This window comes from Phyllostomus hastatus, unplaced genomic scaffold (genome assembly GCF_019186645.2).
Source record: "Phyllostomus hastatus isolate PE091 unplaced genomic scaffold, TTU_PhHast_1.1 phas_scaffold_78, whole genome shotgun sequence".
Lineage (NCBI taxonomy): Eukaryota > Metazoa > Chordata > Mammalia > Chiroptera > Phyllostomidae > Phyllostomus > Phyllostomus hastatus.
Genome location: NW_025334041.1, coordinates 71,773,668 through 71,788,463, shown reverse-complemented (window position 1 = coordinate 71,788,463; position 14,796 = coordinate 71,773,668). Strand labels below are relative to the sequence as shown.

General features: G+C 39.4%; 1 protein-coding gene across 1 annotated transcript in view; it reads left to right on the top strand.

The window, feature by feature from the left end:
• Positions 1-14,796, top strand: part of RMND5A (required for meiotic nuclear division 5 homolog A) — a 64,714-nt gene that overhangs the window by 5,367 nt on the left and 44,551 nt on the right. The window contains exon 2 of the mRNA XM_045827457.1: positions 10,558-10,700. Coding sequence (XP_045683413.1) covers positions 10,558-10,700 — 143 coding nt within the window. The remainder of the gene's footprint in view (positions 1-10,557; positions 10,701-14,796) is intronic.

The following is a 14,796-nucleotide window of genomic DNA, read 5'->3' as shown; positions in this document are numbered from 1 at the left end:
AGATAATAACAGGGAGATACTTGCCAGCACTTCTGTGATACCCCCCTACTACAGCTAATGGACAAATTTCCATTGTTTTCATGTTTTAGTCTGTTAGTTATTAGGATGGTAAAAATGGTGTTTTAGCAAACTTTTTACTTGGGGTATTAAAATGACTTGTTTTTATTTGGGGCTCTGCTTTTTTATCTGTAAAATATTTAAAAATAACCCCAAAATGCAATTTTGGGGAGAACTGTGGAGTGGCCCTGGCCCCAAGTTATGTACTTGGAACCCCATGGTACTCCACGTAACTCCCAGAAGCTGGCAGATACCAGGGAGGTGATCTCTCAGTGGGTGGTTTTTTTTAAAGTTCCAAGAGTTTGTAGAAGAGTGGCAGAAACTCTGGCCTTCCTCTTAGATTAGTTGCTAGTCTGATGCTTCAAAGAACAGGGACTAGAATTTCTGGCAGGACTTGAGGCTTTTAGAAACATGCTTTCACCTTATTTGGGTTTGGTGATCGCTTGGCTGAGGTATCTCATAAGAAGCATAAAACTTTAGTAGGCCTCAGTTTAGTTTGCCACTCACAGTATGAAATAGTTTTGTATTATTTTTTAATACTAACCTTATGTTTTCTAGTTTCTTTATTTTAATAGTTTGTAAGCATATCCATGTTCACCTTGTCAATGACTTTAGAATCAATGTTAGACCCTTTTATCCTTGATCTCATTTTACTCCCATCCTAAACTTCTTAATCTGCCTAGAACCCAATCTGTACCTCGAACATTGCTGACACAGGTGCTCAGTGCTCAGTAAGTGTTCATTGAATTTAAGCTCTTTGTCCATTTTATGAAATTGGAGATAACTTTTAATAACTCAAAAGATACCAAATGTAATACATGTAATATTTATACACTTACATATTTAAAATATTTTCTGCCTCTAGGATATATGTAACAGTGTAAGTCAGGTACTAGTGACTCCTGGGGAATCCTGATATTAATTTCTACCAAAATATTCTAGTCCTAGGTGGTGAGGTTTTCAGCCTTTTTTGAAATCTGAATCATTATGAATTAATCATTCTAGTACTGCCTTTCTGTGTTGTGCCTCACCATTTTTTATAGAGTGCTCTCAATTATAGTGGGTCTCATCTCTCATCTATTTGACTCTTAGGCAACATATACTTCATGGTGTAATTGACACCTCTGAATTGCCTTTTATAGACCAAATTAGAATTTATGATTATCTGCCAATGAACAGACATCAAGCTACAGGATCGTAGTGCTGCCTATCAACCAGCTGCTTGGTTTTAGCAAGACTATCTTTCCTTAACAGTGCGTGTACAATTATTTGAGGCCCCCCACCATGTCATAAAAACAAGTATCAAACAAAATTGAAAATGCAAATACAATGTAAAGATGAGAAACATAGTTTTCAATCTTAATATCTTTGTATTAGATGGCCCAAAATGAATAAATTTTGTTGCATAGTTGGACATGTGATTGTCTCAAGCTATGTGATCAGTAATGAAGGAAAATAATTAAACAGATATATGTAGAAATTGCTAAACTGTATTGGAGGTTATTTTTAAAACCAGTGTATAACTAGGAATTTTATGATTTTTCACTTGGTGAGAACTAGACACTCCTTTTAACTTGTAAGTTCTACATTCCTACATTCTGGCTTGGGATACTCTTTTATAGGAACACATTATGGATTAAAGTTGAGATGAATTTCATTTCTTTGACAAATCTTGGGATAATTTTCTTTTACAATCAGGAAAATTGGCTAAAAACACAATCCTGTGGATTCTTATGCCAAGTAGTCACCTACATGTTTAAAGTCATTTATTTTATTTTGGGGGGGAGGTCGTTATTTGGAAGAGAGAAGAAACTTATAACTGGGGTGGCTCTGTTTTGTGAATGTGTTTTATTTGAAAATCAGTGCCTGTGTGTATTGAAAATGCGTATTACTAAGTGAAAGAACCCAGTCTGGGAAGACTGAATGAGTCCAATTATTTAATGTTCTGAGAAAGGCAGAACTGTGGAGACAATAAAAAGCTCATCTGTTGCCAGGGATAGTGTGGATGGGGAAGATGAATAGGTAGAGCATAGAGGATTTTTAGGGCTGTGAAAATGTGCTATCTCCACATTTGTCAAACCCATAGAATGTGCCACACCAGGAGTGAACTCTAAGGTAAACTAGGGACATTGGGTGAGTGTGATGTGCTGTGCAGGTTTGTTCTTGGCACAAAATAACAAAAAATGTTGATAATGGGGAGGCTGTGTATGTGTTGGGGCAAGGTGTACATGGGGATCTCTGTACCTCCCTCTCAATTTTGTTGTAAACCTAAAAACTGCTCTGAAATTATATATATTTAAAAAATACTTATGGTGACTGTAAGTGATGAGCAATGCCTCAGAACTATTTCTTTCATTATTATGTAGGGGCTGGAGTCCAGTGGGGGTTATCGCACTGAAAAACAGCTGACACAGGACTTGATCCTGGGTAAAAAGTGACCCCCACAGTGGCCAGCCTGGATTTCAGTGTTCACCTTCAGATCTACCTTAGTTGTGGTGAAGATGGCTGTCACAGTAATTCCTTACAGCTTCACTCTAGACACTGAGTCTAGTTAGATAGATTTCTTTCACAGAAAGATTTTCCTAGAAGCAGGTTTTGTTTTTCAGATAGAGAAGTTGAAAGAAATTAGAACTCTCCTTTCACGATTGAAGTTTGATTTCACTCAGTTTGGTTACTCCAGTTATTTTCAAACCTATTTTTACCTTTGGCTGCTTTCCACTGAAAATGCATTAGTGGCCTCTTTCTCTTTGAACAAGGCTTTCCCAGGATTCTCTTTCAGATTGTTTCATTATACTTTTCTTAAGCTTCCAAATAATTTGTAGGAATTATTTTTCCTTGGGGCATACTGAGAATTCTCAGTGCTAATTAATGGACCTTATACTACTAGTGTCTAGCATTTATAAACTTGAAAACCAAAAAGTATAGGGACTTGTAGATGGTAAAGGAAGAAAAGGTAACAGTAACATCAAAATTCAGATATATAAGATTTGAAAACATCTATGAATTTTTCAGGGTTGGGGCATGGAAGTTCATTTGGTAAATTCCAAATAACCTCTCTCTCCCAGTTTGGTCTCTGATTTTTTTGTTCTGATATGTTTACTTTGTTGTCTGTTGACTGTAGAAATAAAAATGTCTGGATGGATAGGAATTATGGCTTGCTTTTTAAAGCTTTTTTTAAAAATTGAGATATAGTCCACATATAAAATTCACCCTTTCCTTTTTCAAAGTATACAATTAACCAGCTTTTAGTATATTCAGAGGTGTACAGCCATAACCAGAACATTTTTATTACTCCCAAAAGAAGCCTCTTACTCATTAATAGTCACTCTCCATCCCCACCCCCCACCCCCCAGCGCCTGGCAACCACGAATCTACTTCTGTTTGTAGATTTGCCTGTTCTGGACATTTCATATGTAGAATCACCTAATATAATGTTTTCAAGGCTTATCCATATTGTAGCATGTGTCAGTACTTTGTTGTTGTTTTTTTATGGTTGAATAATAGTCCATCGTATGGATATGCCACATTTTGTTATTCATTAGTCATTTGGATTGTTTTCACTTTTGGGCTATTTTGAATAATACTTCCATATACAAATTTGTGTGTGGACACATTTTTTCAGTTATCTTGGGTATACACCTAGGAGTGGAATTCCTGGCTCATATGTTAACTCCTTTTTTTCTTTCTGAGGAACTGTGAAAGTGTTTCTGTAGTAGCTGCATCATTTTACAATCCATCAGCAATGTATGAAGGTTCCTAAATTCTCTACATCCTTGCAAGCACTTGCTATTGTCATTCTTCTTTTTCATTATAGCTGTCCAGTGTATCTGAAGTAGTTTCTCATTGTAGTGTTTTTTAAATATATTTTATTGACTATGCTATTACAGTTGTCCCATTTTCCCCCCTTTACTCCCCTCTACCCTGCACACCCTCTCCCACCCATATTGCCCCTCTTTAGTTCATGTGCAAGTGTCATACTTATAAGTTCTTTGACTTTTCCATTTCCCATACTATTCTTAACATCCCCCTGTCTATTTTCTACCTACCATCTATGCTACTTATTCTCTGTACCTCTTCCTATTCTCTCCTCCTCCCACTCCCCTGTTGCTAACGCTCCATGTGATCTCCATTTCTGTGGTTCTGTTCCATTTGTTTGCTTTGTTTTTTTTTTGTCTTTGTTTTAGGTGTGGTTGTTAATAACTGAGTTTGCTGTCGTTTTACTGTACTTGTTTTTTATCTTCTTTTTCTTAAATAAGTCTCTTTAACATTTCTTATAACCAGAGCTTGGTGATGATGAACTCCTTGAACTTGACCTTATCTGAGAAGTGCTTTATCTGCCCTTCCATTCTAAATGAAAGCTTTGCTGGATAGAGCAATCTTGGATGTAGGTCCTTGCCTTTCATGAGTTGGAATACTTCCTTCCAGCCCCTTCTTGCCTGTAAGGTCTCTTTTGAGAAATCAGCTGACAGTCTGATGGGAACTCCTTTGTAGGTTACTGTCTCCTTATCTCTTGCTGCTTCTAGGATTCTCTTCTTCATTTTTACCTTGGCTAATGTAATTATGATGTGCCTTGGTGTGTTCCTTCTTGGGTCCAACTTCTTAGGGACTCTCTAAGCTTCCTGGACTTACTGGAAGTCTATTTCCTTTGCCAGATTGGGGAAGTTCTCCTTTATTATTTGTTCAAATAAGTTTTCCACTTGTTGCTCTTCCTCTTCTCCTTCTGGTACCCCTATGATTCAGATGTTGGATCGTTTAACAATGTCCTGGAGGTTCCTACGCCTCTCCTCATTTTTTTTTTTTTTGAATGCTTATTTCTGCATTCTTTTCTGGTTGTATTTTTTTTTCTTCCTTCTGGTCCACTCCATTGATGTGAGACCCAGCTTTCATTCAATCACTATTAGTTCCCTGTGCATTTTCCTTCATTTCTCTTATCGTATCCTGCATTTGTTCATCTACATTGCGACCAAAATCAACCAGTTCTTTGAGCATCCTGATCACCAGTGTTTTGAACTGTGCATCTGATAGGTTAGTTAGCTATCTCTCGGTTGCTTAAAAGGATGGGTTCTGGGGCTTTGATTTGATTTGTTCTTCTGTTTGAGCCATCTCTCTCTCTCTTTTTTGGTCTGGTTGCACCTGTTAGAGTGAGGGGCGGAGCTTTAGGTGTTTACCAGGGCAGGGCAACCCTCCTTGCTGCACTGCAGGACTGCCTGTGGGTGAGAGGCCAGAGAAGGAACAATGCAGCTTGCCTGCTTGGCTCTAGCCCTACTTTACAATAATCTCATGCAAGACTGGGAGTTTCTCCCACCGGGGCAACCACCATAGTCCACAGTCAGCTCTGAGTCTCAGTTTCCAGTTCAGCCAGCTCCACCTACAAGGTCCGCCCCTCACGGAAGCCAGCCCCACTCACATGGTCTGCCACCTTGCCGCCGGTTCTGTGGTCTGTGGTCTTACCAGTCTGGTTGTTCTGATTGACTGTTTCTTCAATTCTTGGTTATTGGGGTTCCATGCAGTTTGATTTTTCTGGCACTTCTGGTTATTTATTGATTTTAGATTGGTTGTTATCTTTCTTTTGATTGTGTGAGGAAGTGAAGGGTTTCTACCTATGCCTCCTCCATCTTGGTGGGAACTCAGGTTACATTCTTTTTTAATGGCTCAGTTGTATTCTGTTGTATATATGCAGCACTTGTTTTTCATCCATTGATCTGTTGATGGACACGGGTTGCTTCCATATGTTGGCTATTGTACATAATGCTGCAGTAAACATGGGTGCATACATGTCTTTTTGAATTAGTGTTATGGGTTTCTTGGGATAAATACACAGAAATGAAATTACTGGGGCCGTCTTTGTCTGTTGTTAATAGCCTTTGTTTTAAAGTCTGTTTTGTCTCTTGTAAGTATTGTTACCCCATCTTTTTCTCTCATTTTCATGAAATACCTTTTCCCCTTCCTTTCAGTCTGTGTCTTTCGATCTGACGAGAGTTTCTTGTGGATGGCATATGTAAGGGGCTTGTTTTATTATCCATTTGGCCACCCTATTTCTTTTGATTAGACCATTTAATCCATTTACTTTAAAGTAATTATTGATAGATATGTAGTTATTGCCATTCTGTAGTTCACATTTTTTATCTTTATTTTTTTTCTTCTTCTTAAATAAGTCCCTTTTAAACATTTCTTACAATACTGGTTTGGTGCTGATGAACTCCTTTAGCTTTTTCCTGTCTGGGAAGCTCTTTATCTGTCCTTTGATTCTAAATGATAGCTTTGCTGGGTAGAGTAATCTTGGTTGTAGGTCCTTGTTTTTCATCAATTTGAATATTTTGTGCTGATCCCTTCTGGTCTCCAAAGTTTCTGTTGAGAAATCAGCTGACAGTTTTATGGAAAAGCAGTTTTATACAAGGGAGGTCCCATAAGACTGTCAAATGATTTCTCAACAGAAAACAACTAAACTGCTCTCCCCGCCCCCCCGCTGCTTTTAAATTCTCTCTTTGTCTTTAACCTTTGGCATTTTAATTATGACATGTCTTGGTGTGGGCCTCTTTGGTTTCATCTTGTTTGGGACTCACTGTACTTCTTGGGTTTGTATGTCTATTTCTTTCACCTGGTTAGGGATGTTTTCTGTCATTATTTCTTCAAATGGGTGTTAAGTTTCTTGCTCTGTTTCTTCTTACTGGTACCACTATGATGTGAATGTTGATACACTTGATGGTGTCTCAGAGACCCCTTAAATCAGTGTATCTCAACCTTTTTGGTACCAGGGATCAGTTTTGTGGAAGACAATTTTTCCACAGACTGGGGATGGGAGGTTGGTTTGCAGATGATTCAAGCACATTACATTCAAGCTCACTTCCTGGTGTGTAGCCCTCCTCCTGACAGGCCTGGACCAGTACTGGTCCACGGCCTGGAGATAGGGAGACCCCTGCCTTAAGTGTCTTCATTGTTTTGGATTCTTCTTCTTCCTCTCCTTCTCCCCACTCTTTTTTTGCTGTTATGATTGGGTGTTTTCTGCTACCTTACTTTTAAATCTCTGATTCCATCCTCTGTTTCATCTAATCTACTGTTGATTCCCTCTAAGCTAGTCTTCATTTCTGACTGCTTTTTTTTTTGTTTCCTATCTCTTTGTTGATGTTCTCACTGAAATCATCGAGCATCCTTATAACCAGTATTTTGAACACTGGTAGATTGCTTGTCTCCATTTTGTTTAGTTCTTTTCTGGAGTTTTGTTTTGTTCATTCATCTGTGACATGTTTCTTTGTCTCCTCCTTTGGCCTGCCTCCCTGTGTTTGTTTCTCTGTATTGTATTTGGTAGAGGTGCTGTCTCCCAATCTTGAAAGAGTGGCCCCTAGGGCCCCATAGCACAGCCTCCCTCATTACCTGAGCCAGGTTCTCCAGGAATATCCTTTGTGTACATTGTGTGTGCCCTGCTGCTGTAGTTGAGCCTTGATTGCTGTTGGCACCTCAATGAGGGAATTGACCCTTAGGCTGGTTGGCTGTGACTACAGCTGTTGTGCAGGGGCTGACCTTGTGGAGCATGATTTGCTTTATCAAGCCTCTGGTGCCTGCTAAGTCTTCCCTTTGAGTGTGTTGTTTGGTTGTGGTTGGGTAGTGGTTTGGCATGGTCTGACACCAGCTACCAGGTGTGGTATTTCTGGGCCTATTGGGAGGTACAGGTCAAGGTCAACTACTTGGGGCTGCCCAGCAGTGGGTACAAGGCATGCCAAGGCCAAATGCTGCTTATTTGGGGTTTGTGAACCTTTGAAAGATGTAAGGAACATCTGCAGCATGGGCTGTGACAGAACAGGCTGTTTGTATGGAAAAGCTAATGGAAGTGCCTTGAGTGGGCCATAAGGTGGGTGGAGTGGGGTCTCTGAGAATCACCATGGCAGGGTGAACAGAGTTTGCCTGGTTGATGGAGGCTCAGCCTGCTGAATCTGTGGGCTGTCTCAGCAAAGGAACAGTGGCTTCTGCCAGCATTTCTGTCTGGGAGAAAGCTATCCCTTCAGCTCTTGGCCTTATGTCAGACACTTTAGTTCCTCCCTGTGTGCCTCTGGTGCCTTTTGAGTTATTGCCCCTGCACTGGAGCTCAGAGTGAGTGAGTCTGAGTAAGTTTGTCATGAGCCCTTTAAGAGGAATGCCTGGGACTCCCAAGATGCTCTGTCTCACTCAGCCACTATCACCACTGGTTTTCTAGCCAGAAATTATGGAGACTTACCTTCCTGGCACTGGAACCCTGGGCTGGGGAGCCTATCGTGGGGCTGGGACCCCAAGGGGGGACATCTTGCTCCTCAGGGGGGGACATCTGTCTCCCCCTTTTTCACTGCTACATGTGGTGGTTGGATCAGCTGGTTCAGCATTTCCTACCCTCCTAACCAGTCTTGACGTGGCTTCTTCTTTATACCCTTAGTTACAGGATTTCTGTTTAGCTAGATGCCAGGCTGTTCTGTTTAGCTAGATGCCAGGCTGTTCTCATTGATTCTTGTTCTGTAGTTCAGTTGTAATATTGGTGTGGTTGTGGGAGGAGGCGAGTACAACATTTACCTATTCTGCCATGTTGACTGGAAGCCAGTAAATGTTTCTTGTAATTTAGAGCTACCCTTCTTTTCCTGTTACACCCTTACAAATGGAGGTTTTTTGTGTTTTTTTTTTATAAATGTGAATTTTCCTTACAAAAGGGTAACTTCTACTCTGTTTTCAGAGCTGCTTCTCTGTCTGCTGTTTCTCAAAGTAATCTTTATGCTAAAGAAGCATATTTGGGAACAGCTATCCTGCCACCCTTCACTTTTGAGATAACCAGAGAGCTAATTCCCTCACCTCTTTTAAGTCTTTGCTCAATGTCATTTTCTCAGTGAGGTCTGCCATGACCACCCATTTTAAGATTATAGTTGCTTAACCCACATATACTCCTATCTCTTTTACTCTGCTTTCCCTCCTGCCCCCTGACCAGTAGCATGTATCATCTTTTGTCATACTATATAGTTGACTTATTTTGTGTATTGTTTATCTTGTTCACCAGAAAGTAAGTTTTAGGGCAGAGATTTTTGGTGGTTTTGTTTTACTGCTGTACCTATCACATAATGAGTGCTCAATAAGTGTTTGTTGAATGAACAAACATGCTAGGGCTACTGTACTTTTGAGCTTGTTCTTGTTCAAATTCTTGGGCCCTATCCCAGACCTCCTGAATTAAAAACTCTGGAAATGGTATTCAACTACTCTGTTTTAACTAGGTCTCCAGGTCATTCTGATGCAAATGAAGTCTTTTTTCTTTTTTTAATTAAAGTTTAAGAACCACTGCTATATAATATTGAGCAGGATTTCAGAAGCCAGGCCTTTTTCTTACATGTGGAGCTATGTAGATATATGAGGTAATTGACAAATAATAACTGAGTTTGTCCTCCTCCCTCCCTTCTCATTTCCCTTTCTTGAGGAGGTAGCATAGGGAAAGAGGATATAAACTACAGTAAATTTTGGCTCATTTATCATGTGATTCAAGAAGTCCCCATGGTGGCATCTTTAGTGTCCATTGAATCATTAGGAGGACAAACAGGACTCAGCACGTAGTCACACTCATGGCTAAGATTTATTACAACAAAAGGGTATAAAGCAAAATCTGCTCTGGGCAGAAGTTTATGGGGCAAGGCCCAGAGGAAACCAGGAGGAATTTCTAAGAGTCCTCTTCCATTGGAGTCACACAGGACACATTTAATCCCTCCAACATCAAATTATAACACATATTAAGTGTTTTCTACCAGAGAAGCTCATTAGAGACATTATACTCAGGATGTTTTATTGGGGACTGGTCATATGGGCTCCGTCTGCCTGGCATGTACCAAAATTCCAGACTCCCAATGAAAGCAGGAGTTTAGCATAACCTACATTGTACCAGCAGTTTAGGCACAGTGAACCATTCTTTTCAGTTAGGGTGGTGGGAACCCTCCTGGAGTCCAAGTTCCCAGATGACGGCCAAGGGTCAGCCTTGCAAGCAGGCCTTTCTAAGGATAGCAGTCTCAGGCGTGTTGTGGTAACTTAATTTATACACAATGATATCCAAAGAAGTTTGTTATTTTTTTATTCTACTTCTTTATATGATATGTAAAACATTTAGACTTAATAGTTTCTCTTTAGGAAATTTAATAACAATTAAAATGCTTGAAAATGATTTGAACAGTGTAAGCAGTTTGAATAAGTGAGCTCATTTATTGAAACATTTTCTAAACAAGGCCTTGGAAGTATTATTTATAGTTTGTGCTGATTTTAGTAATTACAAAAGTGGTTTATTTCATGGTAAATTTTTCTTATTTATTCCACAAATAAAAAATACAATATTAAGGTAACTTTCTTAATTTTTCACTTGAAAAATGTTATGAATGTGGCCCTCGGCTTCAAATTAGACACTGATCTATTTCACCTCCATCTTTCAGTGTTCCAAAGGGCCTATTTGAAATGTGCCATCTTTGGTCTTGCTTTTTGAGTAACCAATCTTTTTCTCTTTTTTTTTTTTTATAGGCCAAGATGCTGAGTTGTCAGGGACACTTTCACTTGTTTTGACACAGTGCTGTAAAAGAATAAAGGACACTGTTCAGAAATTGGCCTCAGATCACAAAGACATCCACAGCAGTGTTTCTCGGGTTGGAAAAGCCATTGATAAGGTATGGTGTTGAAGGAAGTTTTTGGTATTTTTAAGCATCATCCTTCATCTCTTGTCACTGCTTTGATGACATTAGCTTTTACAAATTATGCTATTCCTTTCCTTTCTACTTTTAATAACTTACACAGATCTTTTTTTTTTACTATGTTATTTAAGTTACTGGTTGCTGTTATTTAAAAATCAAAAACAAAAAAACTTTTTATACCCTTGTTATTTACCCATTTGTTTATATGAATATAGTTCTTAATGTCATGATGAGTAAATTCCCAAAGAAATTTTAGCCTACTATGAAAGAGTTTGTTTATAGAAGTAACTTTTCCTACTTCCTTGAATAATTTCCTGGCTGTGACTCCGTCTGTGTTGTGGAATGATTAAAGAAATATCCTTGCATTTGTCTCCTGTGTATCACCCTAACTTCTGTTGTCTTTCTATGTGCATGCTAATTGGTTTTCTCCAGTATTGGTTTATATGGGTGGGTTGGTTGCTAGCCAGCAAGGCTGGTCATTGGTGTTGGGTGATTTTTATTATAACATCTCTTGAATTTTTGAATTAGTGGTTTACTTATAAGCAGTTGTCATTTGTAGCACTGAGTCAGTGCTAAAATTTATAGCCCTAGTAGGGCCTAAGAGAAGTGGCCTAAGGGATGATAATCCTGACCACTTCAGCCACTGTAGGGTTTGTGACTGGTTATGGACACTTTTGTTCACACACTGTAAAATTCTGGGAGAGTAGGAAGAACTTTTGGGAGAGCTCTTTGTAGCAAAGCCATCTCCTAACTAGTTGATTAGTTTGTACACACAAGAGCACTAACTATAATATAGAAAGAACTCATGGAATCCAGAGAATGGCTCTAACTCATGGATAAACCTGTTAGAAACTATCCTATGGAACAGTAGTATCGAAAGGCTAAATTGAGGCAGCCTAAGTCAGAACTATATGCTTCTAAGGAAATGTCATTAACTGGTAGGTGTGGTGTGTCAGGACAGTAAGGGGCAGGGGCTCTGGGAACTGTTTGGGTAGCTGTGGCTTACAGAAGTGTTAGTGACTTTTCAGAGAGCTTTGATCACTTCCATAGTGCTGAGGGCTTCGACTCAGCAAAAGAGACCAGAGAAGTGGTGTTGGTGGCAGCAGTCCCATTTCTGGATCATTGGTGGCTGTTGCCAGCAAAGGCTGGAAAGGCAGTGAACATTTTCGATACAGCTTTGAGGTTGTGATGCCTGATTGGTAACTCTGAGGGAGTGAACCAAGCTTGGGAAGAGGCTTTGGCATCAGACCTTTTGGGGCTATGGCACTGCAAGTCTTCAGTTGTTATGGGAAGTTACTATTGCTGTATACTAGCCTAAGGACATATTGGAATGGTGGTGAGGCACTGTAGAGATGATCTTTAATTACTGTGAGTGAGAAAAACCCTCAGTTTCTCTAGGGTGAAGTAACTACTGGTGGTGTTTAGGAAGCTTCAGATTTCAGTGGCTGGCAGTGACCAAGGTGTTGTAGTCTTTTTGATGGTTCAAACTCCAGAAGGTTCCTGGAAGGATTGCTTGACCACAAGGCTGCCTGCAGTCACGACAGAGGATGGGACAGCAGGATCAGAAGATGCCATGACAGTGAGAAGAGCTGAAGCCAGTCAGAAAAGTATCTTAAGAAATCCCAAAGTCTGGGAACAGGTGGGGACAGCCTCAGCAACCAGACCTCAAGTGTGTGGACTACTGGCCACCAGGATAAGAAGCATTTGGGCAAATAATTTACCAACTTTGCATTCAGTCACTGGTTTTCCCATTTCCTAGTTGGTGTCTGTTGTCCAGTCATACTTATCATCACGATCCTCTATTTTACTCTTGTCCCCTTAGCTACTGGTAACTTGTTGAGCATGTCTTCCACCTGATTTAGCAAGTCTTTACAAATGTTCATAAGGGTTTTTGCCAGGTATTTTTGGCTAATCTTTGAGACAAAGCATTTAAATGTATTTGGTACTAGAAATGGCAGTACCTCTTTGAGAAAGGATACCAAGAGAATACATAGTGAGTAACCTCAATTCTGGCTTTTTGGGTAGGGATGTGTTTAAGGTGAATGTTCCTAATTAACACATTTTAATTTACTCATTTGTCATTTGAAGACATTTATTTCATGTCTTTAGAAGTTACAAGGACTTTTTCAAGTAATTTTTTTGGTAGTTTTATGTTCTTATGAAAGTTGTTTAAGTTCTAGGTGACCTAGATTCTTCTGACCCATCATATGAAACTATGTTCCTAAGTTGATACTGAGAAGTATTTGTTGAATCATAGTCCTAGGCCAAAGGAAAAAGCCTGGATCTTTTAGCCTAGTTCTCTAACATCTTTTAGTATATTCTTTCCCAATTTTTACAAATTTTTATTTATTGATTTTAGAGAGAGAGGAAAGGAGACAGAGACAAACATCAGTTTCTTGTTCCGCTTATTTATGTATCATGGGTTGATTGTTGTATGTGCCCTGACCAGGGACTCAAACCCATAACTTCTGTGTATTGGGATGATGCTCAAACCAACTGAGCTACCCAGCCAGGGCTGGTTCCAATTTGTCTTTATTGGCATCTACTTGGACTCAGCTGTAAAGGAAGGTGTTTGTCCACAAGAACTACCTAGACATTGTTCATGAGCTTCTCACAAACATGAGGAACTCTGTGTAGGCTTTTGTCATAAGAGACTCCATTAACTTATAAGTCATGTTCTTCATCTTCTTTCTAAGTTTTGAACTGGTAAATTTGTACAAGTTTCCAGGACCACCTGCTGTAAAGGTTTGGTGGAATCTTATGGGAATTGGTGGTAAACATTCAGGATGGAGCTGAACCAGTTGTGGCACAAGCCTTTAGTTATTTTAAATCCTCACCTGAGGACCTTTTTTTTTTTTCCCCCATTGCTTTTAGGGAGAAAGGAAGGGAGAGGGAGAAACATTCATGTAGGAGAGAAACATCGATTAGTTGCCTCCTGTATGTTCTTAGACCGGGGATCAAACCCACAACATTTTGGTTATGGGATGATGCTCCAACCAGCTGAACTACACAGGCCAGGGCGTGGCACAAACCTTTGAAAACCACAACAGACAGACTTGAGTAATAACTGGAATGCTGTCCAGCATCCTGCGAGCACGTGTTGTAGACGAACAGTGTTCTCATCCTCCCAGGCGGACAGCCAGAGACACTGGGACTCCTCTGTGAGCTGGCATTCTGAGTAAGGAACTGCAGTAAATTTCTGACACACTAAATGATTTTTCTCCCCTTTAGTGTTTTAATGCTTCTAGTGTTCTAAAGTTATCTAATGGTCTCTAGTTATCACTTCTCTGAAAATGTAAGCAGAAAAGAAATTTGTGGTATTAGCCAAGGTGTTTTGTGTCTTTTAATGATTATAAACATAAAATGTGGAGGATTTCTGCTTTTATATTGACTCTTTTCAAATGTCCATAGTTTTATGATCATTATTTAAAATACATAATATTAGCTGTTGGGTTCTGTGGAAATATTTTTTTTTAAAACAGTGTGTTGGTCTGTTTTTAATTTTCTCCCCTATTTTCAGAAAATTTAGAACTCTCTCCTGTTAAAGGGCATTTTATTCAGTGTTTTGTTTGTCTTTTGACTTTTTAATTTACTTCCTAAGTAAGAAAAGTCAATGAAATGATTACCACTTTAGAGGTGCATGTGTGTGAAAATAAATGGTGCTAAGATTTTAAGGTATTTAAAATTTGTTGTGGGACCGTTGAAAGTGAGGTATGTAGTACATGTTATTTAGAAGATTGTGGTGTAGTTTGGCTTTTCATATATGTAGAAGAACGGAAAAAAATTCTGAGGAAACAGGGTTGGACTCTGCTTACTACAAAATAAAAGGAAGATCATTGTGCTATTGATTAATTTAAGGTTTGTGGAGTTGGTGACTTAAATTTGACTTGGAAGAATGGGTAAGATTTAGAGCAAGAGAACAGTCAGGTGTAGTTTCTGTTGGGCTGGGAGAGGGGCTGAACGACAATTGAGAATATGCTTAAGTCCTGTTAAAAACTCGCAGGGACTTGATTAGAGTGGCTGACCCTGTTGGGAATAGAGCAAGATCAGGTTGGGGGACAGGAAATGATGG